The sequence below is a fragment of the Podarcis filfolensis genome (genome assembly GCF_964270895.1).
Source record: "Podarcis filfolensis genome assembly, chromosome: 13".
NCBI lineage: Eukaryota > Metazoa > Chordata > Lepidosauria > Squamata > Lacertidae > Podarcis > Podarcis filfolensis.
The window spans coordinates 16,427,016-16,442,205 of record NC_139615.1 but is presented as its reverse complement, the minus strand read 5'-3'; the positions used below and the strand labels follow the sequence as shown (position 1 = coordinate 16,442,205).

The 15,190-nt window shown below is 50.5% G+C and overlaps 1 protein-coding gene across 2 annotated transcripts in view; it reads left to right on the top strand.

The window, feature by feature from the left end:
* The window catches only part of LOC310747563 (sacsin-like), a 21,949-nt gene extending 6,759 nt beyond the window's left edge, over window positions 1-15,190 (top strand). For both annotated transcript variants that reach the window (XM_083582044.1, XM_083582045.1), the window contains 4 exons: window positions 523-669; window positions 1,083-2,517; window positions 3,013-3,101; window positions 4,120-15,190. In XM_083582044.1, coding sequence (XP_083438170.1) covers window positions 523-669; window positions 1,083-2,517; window positions 3,013-3,101; window positions 4,120-14,924 — 12,476 coding nt within the window. In that variant the 3' untranslated portion in view covers window positions 14,925-15,190. The remainder of the gene's footprint in view (window positions 1-522; window positions 670-1,082; window positions 2,518-3,012; window positions 3,102-4,119) is intronic.

Genomic DNA, 15,190 nt, shown 5'->3' with positions numbered 1-15,190 from the left:
TATAAATGTGCTTTAAACAAATGATGTGGGTACCTGAGAGTGCACCTCCAGTATGTTCAATATATTGGTTCTATTCCAGTATCACATCATGGTTTGCAGAAATCTTAATCTAGAAAAGAGATGGGGGGTGGCGGCTGTGGCTCTCCAGATATAGTTGATCTCCAACTCCCATCAGTCCCAGTGATTATAGCCAATGGTCAGGGATGGTGGCAGGGCTCTCCAGCCCTTGTTTATAGGACCTGGTCTGCTTCTGATAGCAATCAGGTTTATTAGCCTGCTCCCATCTCTCTGGTGCTACAGCCCTCTGGAGGTGGCTGTTAACACGGTTTGCTAAATTAGACAGGATCTCGTGCCACAAAACGTTCAATCATGATTTCTGTTTGGTTTGCTGGCCGATCACAAACCCTAGTTTGCAATTCAGACATTGTGCCATGTCAAATTTGGCTTGGGAGTGACACTGTGAATCAAACCATCATCAAGGCACTTGAGTAAAAATTGCATGACCACATTTCTCTTTTTCAGGCCCTGCACTTCTTGCCTATAACAACGGTCTATTCTCTGAGGCTGACTGGGAAGGGATCCAGAGTCCAGGCATCAGTCACAAGGAGGATGACCCTTCTACAGTTGGACGCTTTGGCTTGGGCTTCAATTCAGTTTACCATATCACAGGTGAGAAGTTCTGCCTAGCTCAATTTGGGAAATAGTCTTCAAAACCAGATGTCTTTGGGAGGAAGGCATAAGAATTCTAGGGAAAAGGCCTAGAAGACAGCTCAGGACCCCAAGACCTCAGGGACCACCTCTCTCTCCTCACATCGGCATACCTGGACCCTGCAATCATCCTCAGAGACCTTTGTCTGTGTACTTCTTCTGAGGGGGAGGGAATGGGAGAATGGGCTTTCTCAACAGTGGCTCCCCATTTGTAGAATGCTCTCCCCAGCAAAATATGCCTAATGCCATCATTGAGATGGGGGAAATTGAGAGAGATAAGGATGAATTGAAATAGGAGCATGAAGGGGGGAAAGGAACCAAGACTGGGGCATCCACATTTTAATGGCTGAATTCCTTCCCTTCGCTCTGTTTAGATTTCCCATCTATACTTTCTGATGAATGTTTGGGGGTGCTGGACCCACAGCAGATGGCATTACATGATGGAGGTCAGCTCTGGGAGGTGAGTGAATGGGAAGAGGCATCTGACCAGTTCCAACCATTCTGGGCAGCACTGAAGTCTCTGGGCCAGCCTTGCCCAACTGCGGAGGGCCGCTTTCCAGGCACCCTGTTTCGCTTCCCGCTACGACAGAGTCCATCGAAGATCTCAGAAAATCTCTACAGTCCAGAACGGGTGCAGAAACTGCTGCTCTCGTTCGTGAATGATGCCCCCATTAGTTTGCTGTTCCTCAGGAACATCAAGAAACTGACGTTGGGTCTCATTGGGTCCGATGGTGCCATCTGTGAGCTGCTGAAGGCTGAGGCCACCACTCGCCCATTTAATGGGTTGGGCATGAGCAAAGGTGTGCTGGAAGTTGCAGAATGCAGTAGTGGAAAGGGAAACCTTGTTGATGGTGCTATGGGCACTAAACTGGACATGGGTGTCCACATCAAAACACTTGCCCTATGTGGCACTGGGACTGGACAGGCCAGCAAGTGCAACTGGCTTGTGTTGTCTGCTGAAGCAAAGAAGGATGCCTTCCCAGAACTGTGGGAGCTCGCAGTGAAGGTCAGCTCTAAGCCTGTGTTGTCCTTGGCTTACTGTTTGCAAGACAAGTGCATGGGACGCCTCAGCTGCGTCTTGCCGCTCCCGGCCACAGAGGAAAACACCACTGGATTGCCACTGCACATCAGTGCCCCTTTCCAGCTGACAGATGACCGAAGACACGTGCAGTGGTCTGAAGAGGGGTCCCAGGCGAGGGGAGCCGATGGTCGTTGGAACCACTTGCTTATGGAGGAGATGTTGCCTGTTGCTTATTGCCAAATGGTACTGCTGGCATCTACCTGTCCGGACAACCCATATGGGGCATGGCCAGACCCAGACCAAAGCCAACAACTCCGATACAAGCCTTTAGTGGTTCAGATATGCCAGACACTGATGGACATGAAACTCTTGGTACGAGTCGGGGATGGGGAACCTCGTTTGCTCCACCCCTGCAAAGCCGTGATCTTGCCAGAGGTAGTGAGTGGTAAACCAGTAGAGAAGGCCCTGGAGAAGGCCCTCATTTTGGCAGGATCACCACTTGCTGCTGCTCCGCTCCATGTGCGCCGAGCTTTGGTGTGGGGTGCCAAAGGAAGGGCAGCGGTGCAAGAGGCCACACCGAAGTTTGTCAGGGAGACCCTGCGACGGACTACCAGTGTGTGGCATGGGATATCCTTGACAGAGAAACAGTTGCTGTTGGAGTACTTGGTTGGAGATGGGTGTTACCAGGAGCTGAAGAATCTGCCACTGCTGCCGACAGCCAATGGAAACTTTACCTGCTTTGGAGATTCTGGAGAGACGGTCTTCCTCGATAACCACAACTTCCCCAGGTGAGCAGTCTTACCACATATGATCCCCAGGGTAAACCGGCATTGTCCTTTTCGCCCTACCACAGTTAAATGTCCTCTCCCTATTAGATGTTCCAATTAATGGACTTGCATAATGGTTGATGCACGCATGTGCACACGCACACATACACACCTTGCAAGGCAGTTCACAAATGTCTTCACTATGGCTCATTTCAGACATTGCACCAAACCAAGAGACAGAGGCCCTTATGCACTTTTTTCATATGCATAGTTCGGCTCAGTGTCTCCCCTAGCGCCAGCCTGCACTTCTTTGAGACCCAGTTTTCACTCTGAGAAATACTGCCCTACAGGATAAAGAGGCCCATGCTGCATTTCTTTGATTCCCTAAAATGGTTAGCCCCATAAATAAACCAGTGGTATTAACTGGGTGCTTGTTCCATTGTACATCCCTTTTCTTTGTCACCCTGCCTTTGTCCTTCCTAACTGACCTGTGGTTTCTTTCTGCCGATTTTGCAGGATCCTGTTGCCTGGCCTGGCTCACCGGTTCTTGCCCAAGGATCTAAACCCTGAGCTGCTGAAGCATCTGCAAACAATTGCAGAAAAGGGTGAGACTTTCAGTTTCCTGGGTGCACCATGATCAGCTTCTGGTGTTTTATGGGTTCCCCACCCTGGTGTCCTTCAGATGCTGTTAGACTACAACTCCTATTTTCACTGGCCATGCTAGTGAATGCTAGGAAGCATTCAACTTCCTTCAGCCTCAGCCAGCATGGCCAATGGTCAGAGATTATGGGGATGGTAATCCACAGCATCCACAGGGCACCAGGCTGGCTGCCACCAGTGTAAATGTTCTACCATGTACAAACACATGCTTTTTACACACAGGCACCATTTTGTCCTCCCAGCAACACTGTAAAATAGATTAGGTGGAAAGATAGTGAGCGTGACACCAAATAGCAGTAGAGTGGCTGTCTCCCAAGTAAACAAATTAACTTCACAGCTAGTTTGGACATTTGAACCCTTAAGCACAGGGTTGGGGAACATTTCCCCCCAGCCACCAGTAGAGATGGATCACTCTTGTCAAAGGTCTGATCTGATTGCTTGCAGTGGATTCCGCCACCCTTCCATCATTCTCTGTTGGGTCGTCCTCCACCACCTGCATGAAATTAGAGCAAGGGCTGAAGGTTGTCCCCCTTTGCCTTAGTCTTATTTTCTAATCCAGGGGCAGGCAACATTTGGCCCTCTCGATGTTGACGAACTACAACTTTCACCAGCTCCCTTAATCATGGTCAATGGCCTGGGATGATGGGAGTTGTAGTTCAGCAATATCTGATGGGCCACAGTTTGCATCTGCCTGCTGTAATCACTACACCACGCTGGTTTTTGGTACGCTGATCAGTTTCAGGCTCACTTTGCTTCAGCAGTGCTCTAGCATCATTGTGATACCAAATCATTCACAGACCTATACATATTGGAGTTCAGTTGCATCCAAAGTACTTTTCAGTGCTGGGCATAGAAGTAGTGTATACATTGCCACTTTGCTCCCAACAGGAAATGCAAGTTCACACAAATGGTGGTTGCTGATTTCTTTCTCTCTCTCTCTCTCTCTCTCTCTCTCATCTTCAGGGTTATTCAGGAACTTTGTCTCCATGGATCAAAATGTCATTGAGCAGAACCTTCGTGAATCTCTCCCTAAGGACTGGGTCAGCAGCAACCCTGCTCCTGTATCTTGGTGCCCAAAGGAGTACCCAAAACAGCCCCCGCTTGAGTGGCTTTCTGCTTTCTGGAGTTTCCTGAGTCGCCATGCTCCCTCCCTGGCACCCTTCAAGGGATGCCCCCTGATACCGCTGACTCCTCTACAGAACTCCCACAGTGGAATCCAATTGGCACGGCTGCTGCCTCAGCCTACTCTGCTGTTCCAGAGCCACGAGGGGCGTTGTCTGCCGGATGAAGTGGCTGGCATTCTGGAGAGACTGGGATGCACTGTGGTCCGGAGCTGGCAGCCAGAATGGTGCCACCGCCAGCTGAGAGAGTACGTCCTAGAACCCACGCCTGGGAGTGTCTTGCAGGTCTTTGCCCATTTAGGGGTGGCATCCGTGGCTGGTCGCGTTGCATCTCTGCCCACCTGCCAGATCAAGAGCCTGAGTGCTTTTTTCTCCACGGCTGCATCGCTTTCCCCCAAAGAAGCCGAAGTCCTAACTGAGTTGCCGCTCTTCTTCAAGATGCCCTCCCTCCTTCCACCCACCAGGTCTGGCTTGGTGCCAGCCCAGCACCACCTGGCTTTAGAGAAGAACCTGGTTCCACCAGTGCCCTCGGATCTGCTAACTCCAGAGCCTGTGCTGTTGTGTCATAATGAAGCTGAACGCCACCTGCTCTTGCTAATCGGGCAGAAGCTCCTGGGGACGCCTGATCTGTGCCTGCTGTGCATCAAGGCGATGAAGAAGGGGGCATATGCCAGTTGGGCACAGGAAGCCAAGCGGCTCATGCTGTGGGTGCTGCACAATGGGGACTCCCTCTTCAGCCAGAGCCAAGAGCTGCAAACTTTGTGTCGTGAGCTGCCATTCCTGGATTGCGGATCAGGAAGGTTGGGCAGGCCCAGTGATCTCTATGATCCAGAGAATCGCACCTTGCAGGACTTATTGGGACCTTGCCGCTTCCCCACAGGGCCCTTCCGGGAGCCAGCAGCACTGCGAACCCTTCGTGTTCTGGGCCTGAAATCTGATCTCAGTGCTGTCTGTCCAGCAGATGCATTGATGGCTGCGGAGGAAGTTGGTCAGCTGCAAGAGGCTGCAGATGCCAGTGCCAAATCACGGGCACTCATCCGGGTCTGCAATGAGACTCCTCTACTCTCACGCTTCTCCTCACAGGAGCTGAAGCTGCTGCGGTCCCTGCCTTGGGTGCCTGCCACCAACGCTTCCACATTGGCGGCAGCTGGAGATTTCTTGGCACCTGAACTGCTTCGCTCGGAGAGGTATGCTGCTCTTGTCGGGCTGGTCATGGGACTGACTAATGCTTTTCGGCCAGAAGCTGCAAGAGAATTGGGTCTGGAGAGCTCTCCTCCACCAGAGAAAGTGATGGAGAATCTAGCTGCCTTGGCACAGAGATGTCACCCTGAGGAGGCCTTTGTGTTAACTACAAAGCTGCACAGCATCTATCAGCACATGCAACAGCACCTGAGGGACTTCCAGAAGCCACCTGTGGGACCTGTGGTGTGGAATGGGACTGGCTTCTCATTGGCTGCAGATGTGGTGCTGGCCTACCCTGATGGCTTAGACCTTACAGCCTTGATGTCACGAGTGCCTCTGGACTTCCAAGGTTACAGCCAGCTGTTTGCAGCATGGGGGGTCCATAAGTTACCAAAAGAGGAGGAAGTGTGCCAAGCAATGCAGAAGTTGGCAGATCAAATCAATGCCCGACCACAAGGCGGAATGCATGCTGAACTGCTCCTCGTGATAGCTGTCCTGGACTGGCTGTGCGCTCGTGGCTACCATGGAGAAAGGGAAATGCCAGTGCCTGTGCGGATTCAAGGACTGTCCGGTTTTGTTCTACGTCCGGCCAGTTCTGTGCTGTACTGTGACATGGATCGGGCACACCTTGCTGAGCTGGATGGCGACCCACCTACTTTGGTGCATGAATCTGTTTCCTCTGCCACTGCTACCTTCCATGGTGTGGAAATGCTAAGCACACGGTTTTCAGGCTTGGAAGTGTTGGAGGCTCAGGCGTGGGGTCCTTCGGAGCCAATCACCCTCCGGATCCGTAACATCCTTCGTGAATACAGCCAGGATGCAGATGTGTTCCTGGAACTGCTGCAAAATGCTGAGGATGCTGGCGCCCAAACTTGCCGCTTCCTAGTCGATCTCCGTGAGCATAACGGTACCACTGAAGGACTCCTGGACCCTGGCATGGCTGCCTGCCAGGGTCCCGCACTTTGGGCCCAGAATGATGCGTTCTTCACCGAGACAGATTTCTCCAACATCATCCGTCTAGGTGCAGCTACCAAGGAACGGCAGGATGACAAGATTGGTCGCTTTGGGCTGGGCTTCTGCACTGTCTACCACATCACTGATGTGCCCTCTCTTCTCAGTGGCCACACCATGCTCATCTTTGACCCAAACATCACCCACCTTCGGAAGCATATCCGTAATTCAGGCCAACCAGGCATGCGTCTCACATTGAACCGGAAAGTCGCCGCTGGATTTCCTGAACAATTTCGACCGTTCAGAGGAATCTTTGGCTGTCAACCTGGAGATGATTACCAAGGCACGCTCCTCCGCCTGCCCTTCCGCACTGAGGAGGAGGCAGAGGACTCTCAGATCTGCTGTGATCCGTTTGGACCCAGTCGAATCAAATCCTTGCAAATTGGTTTCCGGGAGATGTACAAGTACCTGCTGATCTTCCTGAGAAAAGTGCAGGAGGTGTCACTGACCCACCTTCCTCATGGTTCCAGTTCCCCAGAAACCACCCAGCCATTAGCCACAGTGAGCAGGAAAGCACTTGTCAGGATGGGTACGTCCACTATTGTGCAGTTGACAGCAACATGGAAGTCGAGTGTGGTCACCAGCCATTACCTGCTGCACTCCTGCTCCGCTCAAGGAGAAACCCTTCAGGTCTTCAAACAGGGAAAAGAAAAGGATGTCCACTTCTCGCCTCCTGTTGCTAGCGTTGCTTTGCCCCTCTGCCCCGCCACTGCTGCTGGAAAATGGGTTCCAGATGTAGATGGTTTTAAGGGCCGTGCCTTCTGCTTTCTACCTCTTCCTATTGAAACTGGACTCCCGTTGCATCTCACGGCAGTCTTTGCTGTGCAGAGTAATCGCAAAGGACTCTGGGAAGCTACTGAGAAGGGGAAATGGAACAAGGCGCTCTTACGGGATTCCGTGCTGGGTGCCTGGCTTGGAGCACTGTCCCTGCTCCGGGACATGTACGAGGAAGGATTGCTGGAGGACTATGAGTACCATGCTTTCTGGCCTGACGTGCGCAGTGCCAAGCACCCATTCAGTGAAACAGTCAAGGCCTTCTACCAAGCCTTAGTCAATGGTGTTGATGGGGAACAGCCAGTTCTCTTTTCTGATGGACAGCGATGGTGCCCAGCCCAGGATGCCTGTATCCTCAATTCTGACATTACCTGTCAGGAGCATCTGGAACCTATAGCTTTCAGGGTCTTCTCTTTACTTTTGCCAGAGCCAAAGATGGCGGTGTCAGTTCCAGATTGGGTGAAGATGAACTTCAGAGATTGCATCCAGGGGGATGTCCTGTTGCCAAACACCTACAATTGGGCACGATTCCTCTGTGAGCTTGTTTTGCCCAATCTTGCTCAGCTAGCAGTGCCTGATCGCGATGTCCTCATTCTTCGTGCTCTGGATATGAATGATGCTGGCGTGAATAAGATCCTGACATCCTGGCCTTGCATTCCAACTGTCCCCAATAGTTTACTGAGAAACATTAAAGAACTTGTACACCCAAGGGGCTGCGCTGCACCTCTCTACGCTCCTGAAGATGGCCGTTTCCCCACGGGCACAGGGTTTCTGGAACCAGAGAGGCTGTTGCGCTTGGAGCATCTTGGCATGGCCAAAGATTGTGTAGAAATGGAGGAACTGATAGCCCGAGCCAGAACTGTGGCAGCCTTGTGGAGTCATGACCCAGTCAAGGCCTGCCAGCGTGCTCGCTGCATCCTAGAGCTCCTTGAGGACCACCTGCAGGAAAGCTACAGCAACACTACCCAGGTTACTTTCAGAGACATTCCCTTCTTGCCAGCAGTACTACCTGCTAACCAACGCAAACTCTGCTGCCCCAAAGAGGTTTACTACCATAAGCAGCACCCCCTGGTAGGCTTGACTGAGCCTGTCCTGGACAAGACAGCCCTTGGTAAAGGCTTGAAGCTCTCCATGGAGCTAAAGGAATTCCTAGGACTGAATCGTCAGCCACCAATATCTACAGTGCTGACGCAACTGGAGGAAGCATCACGTAGTTCCAATGCCCTGTCCAGAACGGAGCTGGGAAACATAGCACAAATCTGCTATGCGTTCCTGAATGAAATAGTGCAGATGAACCCTCTGTCCAAGGTGGAGGTGTCCCAAAGGGCAAGGACATTCCCCTTTGTTTTCATGGACACTGGCTTTGTGTCAGTGTGCAGTGTGGCCCATTGCCTGTTCTTTGATGCTGCTCCATACCTCTTCCAGCTGCCTCAGGAGTACCAGAAGCAAAAGATGCTGTGGGAGTGTGTTGGGTTGCCTGCGACTTTCAAAGTGAAGGACTATGCCACTGTGTTGCAGACTTTGGCCAAGGAGGGAGCTGGACAGTCTCTTTCCAACGGGCATCTGGACCTAGTTGTCAGGTTGATCACTGTAGGGCTGGCCGAGGCCCTGCCAGAGGGTCAACAGTTGAGTCCTTATGAAGCCCAGAGTGTATTTTTCCCAGACAAACACAAAGTCCTTCGTCCATTGCCCAAACTCCTCTTTGATGACACACCATGGCTTCCACATGAGAAAGGGACCCTGCTCTGTCATGCCATGATCCCGCGGGAAATTGCTATGCGCTGTGGCATTCAGACCACAAAAGGTCGTGTCTTGTCACGCCAGCGGATTCAGGGTCTCTCTTCCTGGGCCACAGATTTTGGAGCCAAGGAAGAAATCTGTACCCGGCTGGCCAACATCCTCCGTGAGTACTCCTCTTCACAGGATGTGCTAAAGGAGCTGCTGCAGAATGCAGACGATGCTGGTGCAAATCTTGTCCACTTTGTCTGGGATCGGCGACAGCACCCGACTGATCGCGTCTTCAGCAAGGAGTGGAATGAACTTCAAGGCCCGGCACTTTGCATCTACAATGACCGCACCTTCCAGAGGTGTGACATAGAAGGGATCCAGCGCTTGGGCTCTGGTGGCAAAGGTGGGAGGAGAGATGCTACCGGCAAATATGGACTAGGTTTCAATACAGTTTATCACTTGACTGACTGCCCTGCCTTTGTGACGGGGGACAGTGTTCTGTGCGTCTTTGACCCCATGTTGCACTACCTCCCTGATTCTGATGAGATCTCACCTGGTGGAAAGTACAACCTTGCTAAAGAAGTCAAAGACACCATCCGTGATGTTTATAATACCTTTTTACCTGATGTGTTTAACTTGGAACAAGGCACAGTTTTCCGGTTACCCTTACGTACTCCTGATGGTGCAGCCTCATCCCGTATCTGCCAGAGCTCTGTGTCAGAGCAAGACATGAAGAAAATTATGGTGGCTCTCATTGAAGAAGCCGACAGCCTTGTGATGTTCCTCAACCACGTTCGCTGCGTGGTCTTCTCTATAATAAGTGAGAGGGGAGGGACACCGAAGGAGGTGCTGCGGGTAGAGGCTGAAGGTGGTGAGCCTGAAAGACTGGAATACCAGAAGCGTCTCCAACAGGCTGCTGCAGCAGGTGGAATGGATGATGGCGAGCCAATGAGAGTCTTCTACAGAATGAAGGTGAAGAGTAGTATCTCCAATGTTTCCAGCAACTGGCTGGTAGGTAGGCAGATTGGGCTTGAGAGTGACAATACCGTGCAAAACATGGACTTGGCGTGTGGGGGTGTGGCAGCTTGTTTTGACGGACGGCCACCTGGTAGGGCCTTCTGCACACTGCCGCTTCTGGAAGAAACAGGCCTTCCCATCCACATCAATGGGAACTTTGCTGTGGACTCTGCTCGCCGTGGCTTGCGGAAGGATGATGGTGAAGGTGGTGCCAATACGTCCTGGAATAACTTGCTGCTGCATTGTCTCATTGCCCCATTGTACTGCCACTTGCTTTATGAGCTGCGCCGGGCGCTGAATGATACAACACTGCAGTTCCACTCCCTGACTGCATGTGAGAAGTGGCTGGAATCAAACTATTTGCAGTATTTCCCATTTGTGACAAGGGGTGTCCCCCCAGCATGGCAACAGCTAGTGACCCGTGTGTATGAACTGGCATACATAGAGCAGCTTCCCTTGGTCCCTGTGTACCAGAAGGAGATTAATTTCAAGTATGGATTTAAGATGGAAGAAGTGAGTGTGCACTGGAGTGCACCCAGACTGGGCCACCCAACCAGTGATCCCTATTTCCTGCAGTCTGAGATAAGTGAGGTTCTTGAGCTTACTCTTCAGAGTCTGGGCATGAATTTTGTCCCTGCCTTCCAACATTTGCAATTGGTACGTGACCATTTTGTCAAGGCAGGAGTTGATATCCTAACCCTCGATTCTCCTTCCCTCTGCTGCTTCCTCAAGAACCTGCCCAACTTTCTCCTGCCCTGCCCACTTCATCTGACACCTGTGAAGAATAGCTGCTACTGTTCTGCTCTCCTCGAGTTCTGTCTCAGTAAGCTTCTTCCTGATGACAAAAGCTGCCTGGAAGGTCTCCCTTTGCTGGTGACCCAAGATAACATGCTGAGGTGCTTCACTCAGCAGTGTCCTCCATACCATAGCAGTGTGCACAATCTTTTCCCACACCATCAGGACTGTTTCTTTGCCTGCCAAATTGATAGAAAGGCCAGGCAGCTGTTAGTACAGATGGGGTTTCTAAAGGATTTTACACTCTCTGATTCTGTGGCCTTCGTTAAGGAGATGCTGTCTTTGGACAACAGGGTCAGTACTGATAAAGGCCGGGAATGGCTCCGTGAATTGTGGGCTTTCTTTGAGAGACAGATCTGCATGACTGCAAATTCAGACACGATGAAAAATATGTTTGCAGAGCTAGTTTCCCTCTTCAAAGGTTGTGCCATGCTCCCTGTGTGTTGTGGCTGCACTAAGTTCTTGGTTCCCCTTGAGTCCCTCAACACGATAATGCCTGGTCAAGCAGGCACTGTTACTGAAATTCTCCACAAATTGGGGTTTTCCAAGTTGGACTCCTCTCTTTTGCCTCCAAAGCTCGCTGCACATTGCATTCTGCCATGTGTGTTGCAGATCGAGAATCCTACAGTAGTGCTCGAACAACTGGCAGCTCATCATGACCTGTGTTGGGATGCACTCGAAGGGTGGGAGTTCGAAGCGCTGTTGCGGTTCCTAAGCAGCCAACTGGAGACGCTGAAGAATGACCATGGATTGGTAAGCAAGTTGAAATCCTTGCCTGTGTTTAAAACACACCAAGGGAAGCACGTTTCGTTGGCTTCATACAGGAATATCTACATCTTGGAGTCCAAGATTCCAATGGAAACCAAGAACTTCCAGGAGCTTTATGAGGTAGATGAGAAGACTGTCCTGCTGAGCGATAGCTTGCTGAACCGACATCTCAGTAAGAGCTTGAGCATTGGTGTAATGAACGATTTGCAGCAGTTTGTACAGCAGCTTTTGCCTCGGCTGTCCCATCTTCCCGAAGCTCGTGTACTGGAGGCTGTGAGATTACTCCTCCTTATCAAGAGGCATTATCCTAAGGAATATCAGGCCGAGAAAGAGACAGTGGTGACAACATTCCAGTCTTTCGCCTTCATCCGGGACAAGCAAGGTGTGATGCATCCTGTGTCCTATTTTTATGAGGAGAAAATGTGTTTCAAGGAGTTGAGAATGGATTCTCTGTTCGTGCCACGCAAATTCTATGACTCAGTGTGGCCAGAGAATATAAGGGAGTTGAAAGAGTTCTTACTTGATGTGGGCTTGCGGCAAGAGATCTCTGAGGAATACTTTCTAGTGTTGGCTACCCAAATTGCAAAAGAAGCATTGAGGGCTGGAAAACTGAAGGATGGTGCCCATGATCTTGATAAAAGGAGGAGAGCACTCTGGAGCTACTTGCTTTCCAGTGAAACCTTCTCAGAGGCCTTCCTGGAAACAGTGTCCAAGATCCGTTTCCTATTGCCACAGAAGATCTCTGAAGATCTGTGTTGCCTTCACTCGCCATACGTGCCGTGTAATACTCCTGTGGCACCCCAAGGTTCCTTGTTAACTGTGAAAGCAGACCTGATGTGGACTTCAGCGGTCATTCTGCCTTCTGTTGAATATGTTGGGGAAAATAAAAAAACCATCCTAAAGCAACTGGGAGTGCTGCGCACCTTGCCAGCCCATTTAGTCTTGGAGAATCTAAGAAACGTATGCCAAGCACCATGTGACACTCCGAAAGCTAGGAAAACTCGAGAGGATGTCCTAAAGTCAGCTTATAGCTATTTGTCGCAACAGCAAACGTTAGAGACTGGCTGCTTAAAGGGATTCCCTGTGGTACTAGTGGATGGCGGTGAGGTAGCAGAGGCCCAAAATGTGGTGGTCTCATTAAAATACCCACAGGACCTCCGGCCGTATCTTTACAAGCTACCACCAAAGCTAGCTGCCTATATGGATGTCCTGGAGAAATTGGGAGTGGAAGATGAGGCAAGCATCCAACACTATGCCAGTGTTCTGGCCAGAATTCATGCAGAGACTGTAAGGCAGGCTAAACTGCACGCCAACCTCACCAAAACAGTGCTCAGGGCCACTCAGTTCCTCTTCCAGCTCTTAGATGAAGCAAAGGATCAAATGGATTTCTCAGAGCTGAAAGAACTGCATCTGCCTTGTGCTGATGGGAAGCTATATCCATCAAACAGCCTCATCTTTAGTTTTTACAAGTCTGGCCAGGAACCCCAGGGCTTGCAGTGCAAATTTCGCTTTCTGATAGATCTCTCAATATGTGAGCTACCTTACGACAAGTATAAGCAGCAGAGGCTTCTGCATCGGCTGCCTGAAGCCTTGCGCCCCAAGAACTTGTCAGATATCACTGAAGAGCAGCTGGAAGAGTCCTCTCTGAAACTCTGTACCTATGGGGAACACTGTGAGTTCCAAAACTGGCTACAAGAACTACTCATGTCTTGCGGGTTCCAGCATGCTCTGGTTGCACTGCTTAAATGGCAGGGTGGGACAAAAGTAGAGGAAGTGGAATGCATGTTTGAAGGACACTTCTCACCGGAGCGGCTAGAAGTGGTTTGTTGTGAAAAAGTGTGCACAACCATGGTGTACAATTCGCAGAGTGTGGAAGGAACCCAGCGTGCCAAGACAGTGTATGTTGCAACAATGCCAGATGGCAAACTGCAGATTTACCTTGCACACCAGGAGAGCAAAGATGTACGTTGGGGTGTGGAGTTCTCTGGCAATTTAGCCACAGAACTGAATAGGCTTTTAGGACAAAGATTTAGCCGGTGGGCCCTGATGGTCCTTGGGCAGATTTTGGTTTGCCAAAGGCCTAAGGAAATTGCTGAGGTGCTAGAGAAAAACAAAGTGCCCTTGCAGCTGCCAGCAAACCTAAATGCCTATATCCTGCCTCCTCCTGGAGAGGACATCCCTGAGGAATGGTATGACAGCCTGGACATGAGCATCCTCCACACCTTTCTGCCAGAAGATTATGTGGGTTACCTGGATTCTTCCAAGCCCAGAGAGCATTACCTCTACGCTGTGGTCCTTGAAGCCCTTGGGCCACGGCAGAGCGGTACTGGCCAAGTACACACATACCTTGTTGACTTGGGAGGAGGGCGGCATGCAGAAGTCAGTGCCTATGACCTTTACCATTTCCGGAGGAATAACTCTGCATCTGATCTGAGTAAAGCTGTGGTCTTGGCAGAAGGCTCCCCTGGTGCTAGCAGTACTGCAAGACCACTTACAAGTGGCAATTGGTACGAGAGGCCACTGAGTGAGATAAAGAAAGAAGTGGATGCCTGCTTGGCTGAAATTTGGAGCTTGTCAGAGGATGAGAGGAGGAAGGCTTTAAGAAGACTCTATCTGTGCTACCACCCAGATAAAAACATAGGTCAAGAGGATTCTGCCAATGAAATTTTCAAATACCTTAAAGACAAGATCAGGGAGATGGAGAACAATAGAACGCCCAGTGGCTCCAGAGTGGGACCCAAAAGTAGAGGTTCCTACAAGAGGAGCTCTGAATTTTGGGGTGAATGGGACCAGCAAGCTCATCAGCATCAAGAGAGGCGTACAGAATTCACCAGGCAAAGATGGGGTGGGGGTGGAGGAGGATGGGGTGGGCGTGGAGGAGGAGGAGGCCACTGCAACTACAACTTCTGGTCCTTCCATCAGAGACGCCCAAAGTATTCAAAGGATCAATCAAAACTTCACTGCTTGGAGGAGGCCAGGCGCTGGCTAAGGCAAGCCAAGTGTGATCTGAAGGCGGCAGCCAGTAATGCTGGTCAGGGTAGCACTGAATGGCTGCTTTACAAGACTTACCGGGCAGTGGAGAAAGCCCTGACAGCAGTTGAATACTACCAGGGAGGTCGCTTTGACAGGAATCTGACTCTTCCAATGCTGGCTAGTAAGGTAGCTTCTTATGGACAGGAGTTGGAAAAGCTGCCTGATCAGATTGAGGAACTCCGGCAGCATGGCGTGGATGACAAGAGAACGCAGTATCCCAGCTACCACAATTCACCCACCATTCCCAATGAAGCTTTCCTTAGATGCAAGGAGAAGGAGGTGCTGCTTTTAGCTGGAGATATCCTAAGCGTGGTGAAGAAGTGGATTGGCCTAGAATGAGAGTTGTGAGGATTTTTTGGTTTAAAGTCTTGACTGACAATATATAAACATGGGCATTCTTGTAGCTGAAACATTTGGGATCAAATATTATAAAATGGGAGCGGGGCCTGTTTAGAAAATTGATGTCTCTTCAAATAATTCCTAACTCACTAACACTGTATCATGTGAGAAAACAGGACTAGATAACCATTCTTGAACAGTGACACTTTGTTACCTGTCTTCTGATATACAGAAAAAATAAAGTTGCTTTGTTGAGAAATAAAGAA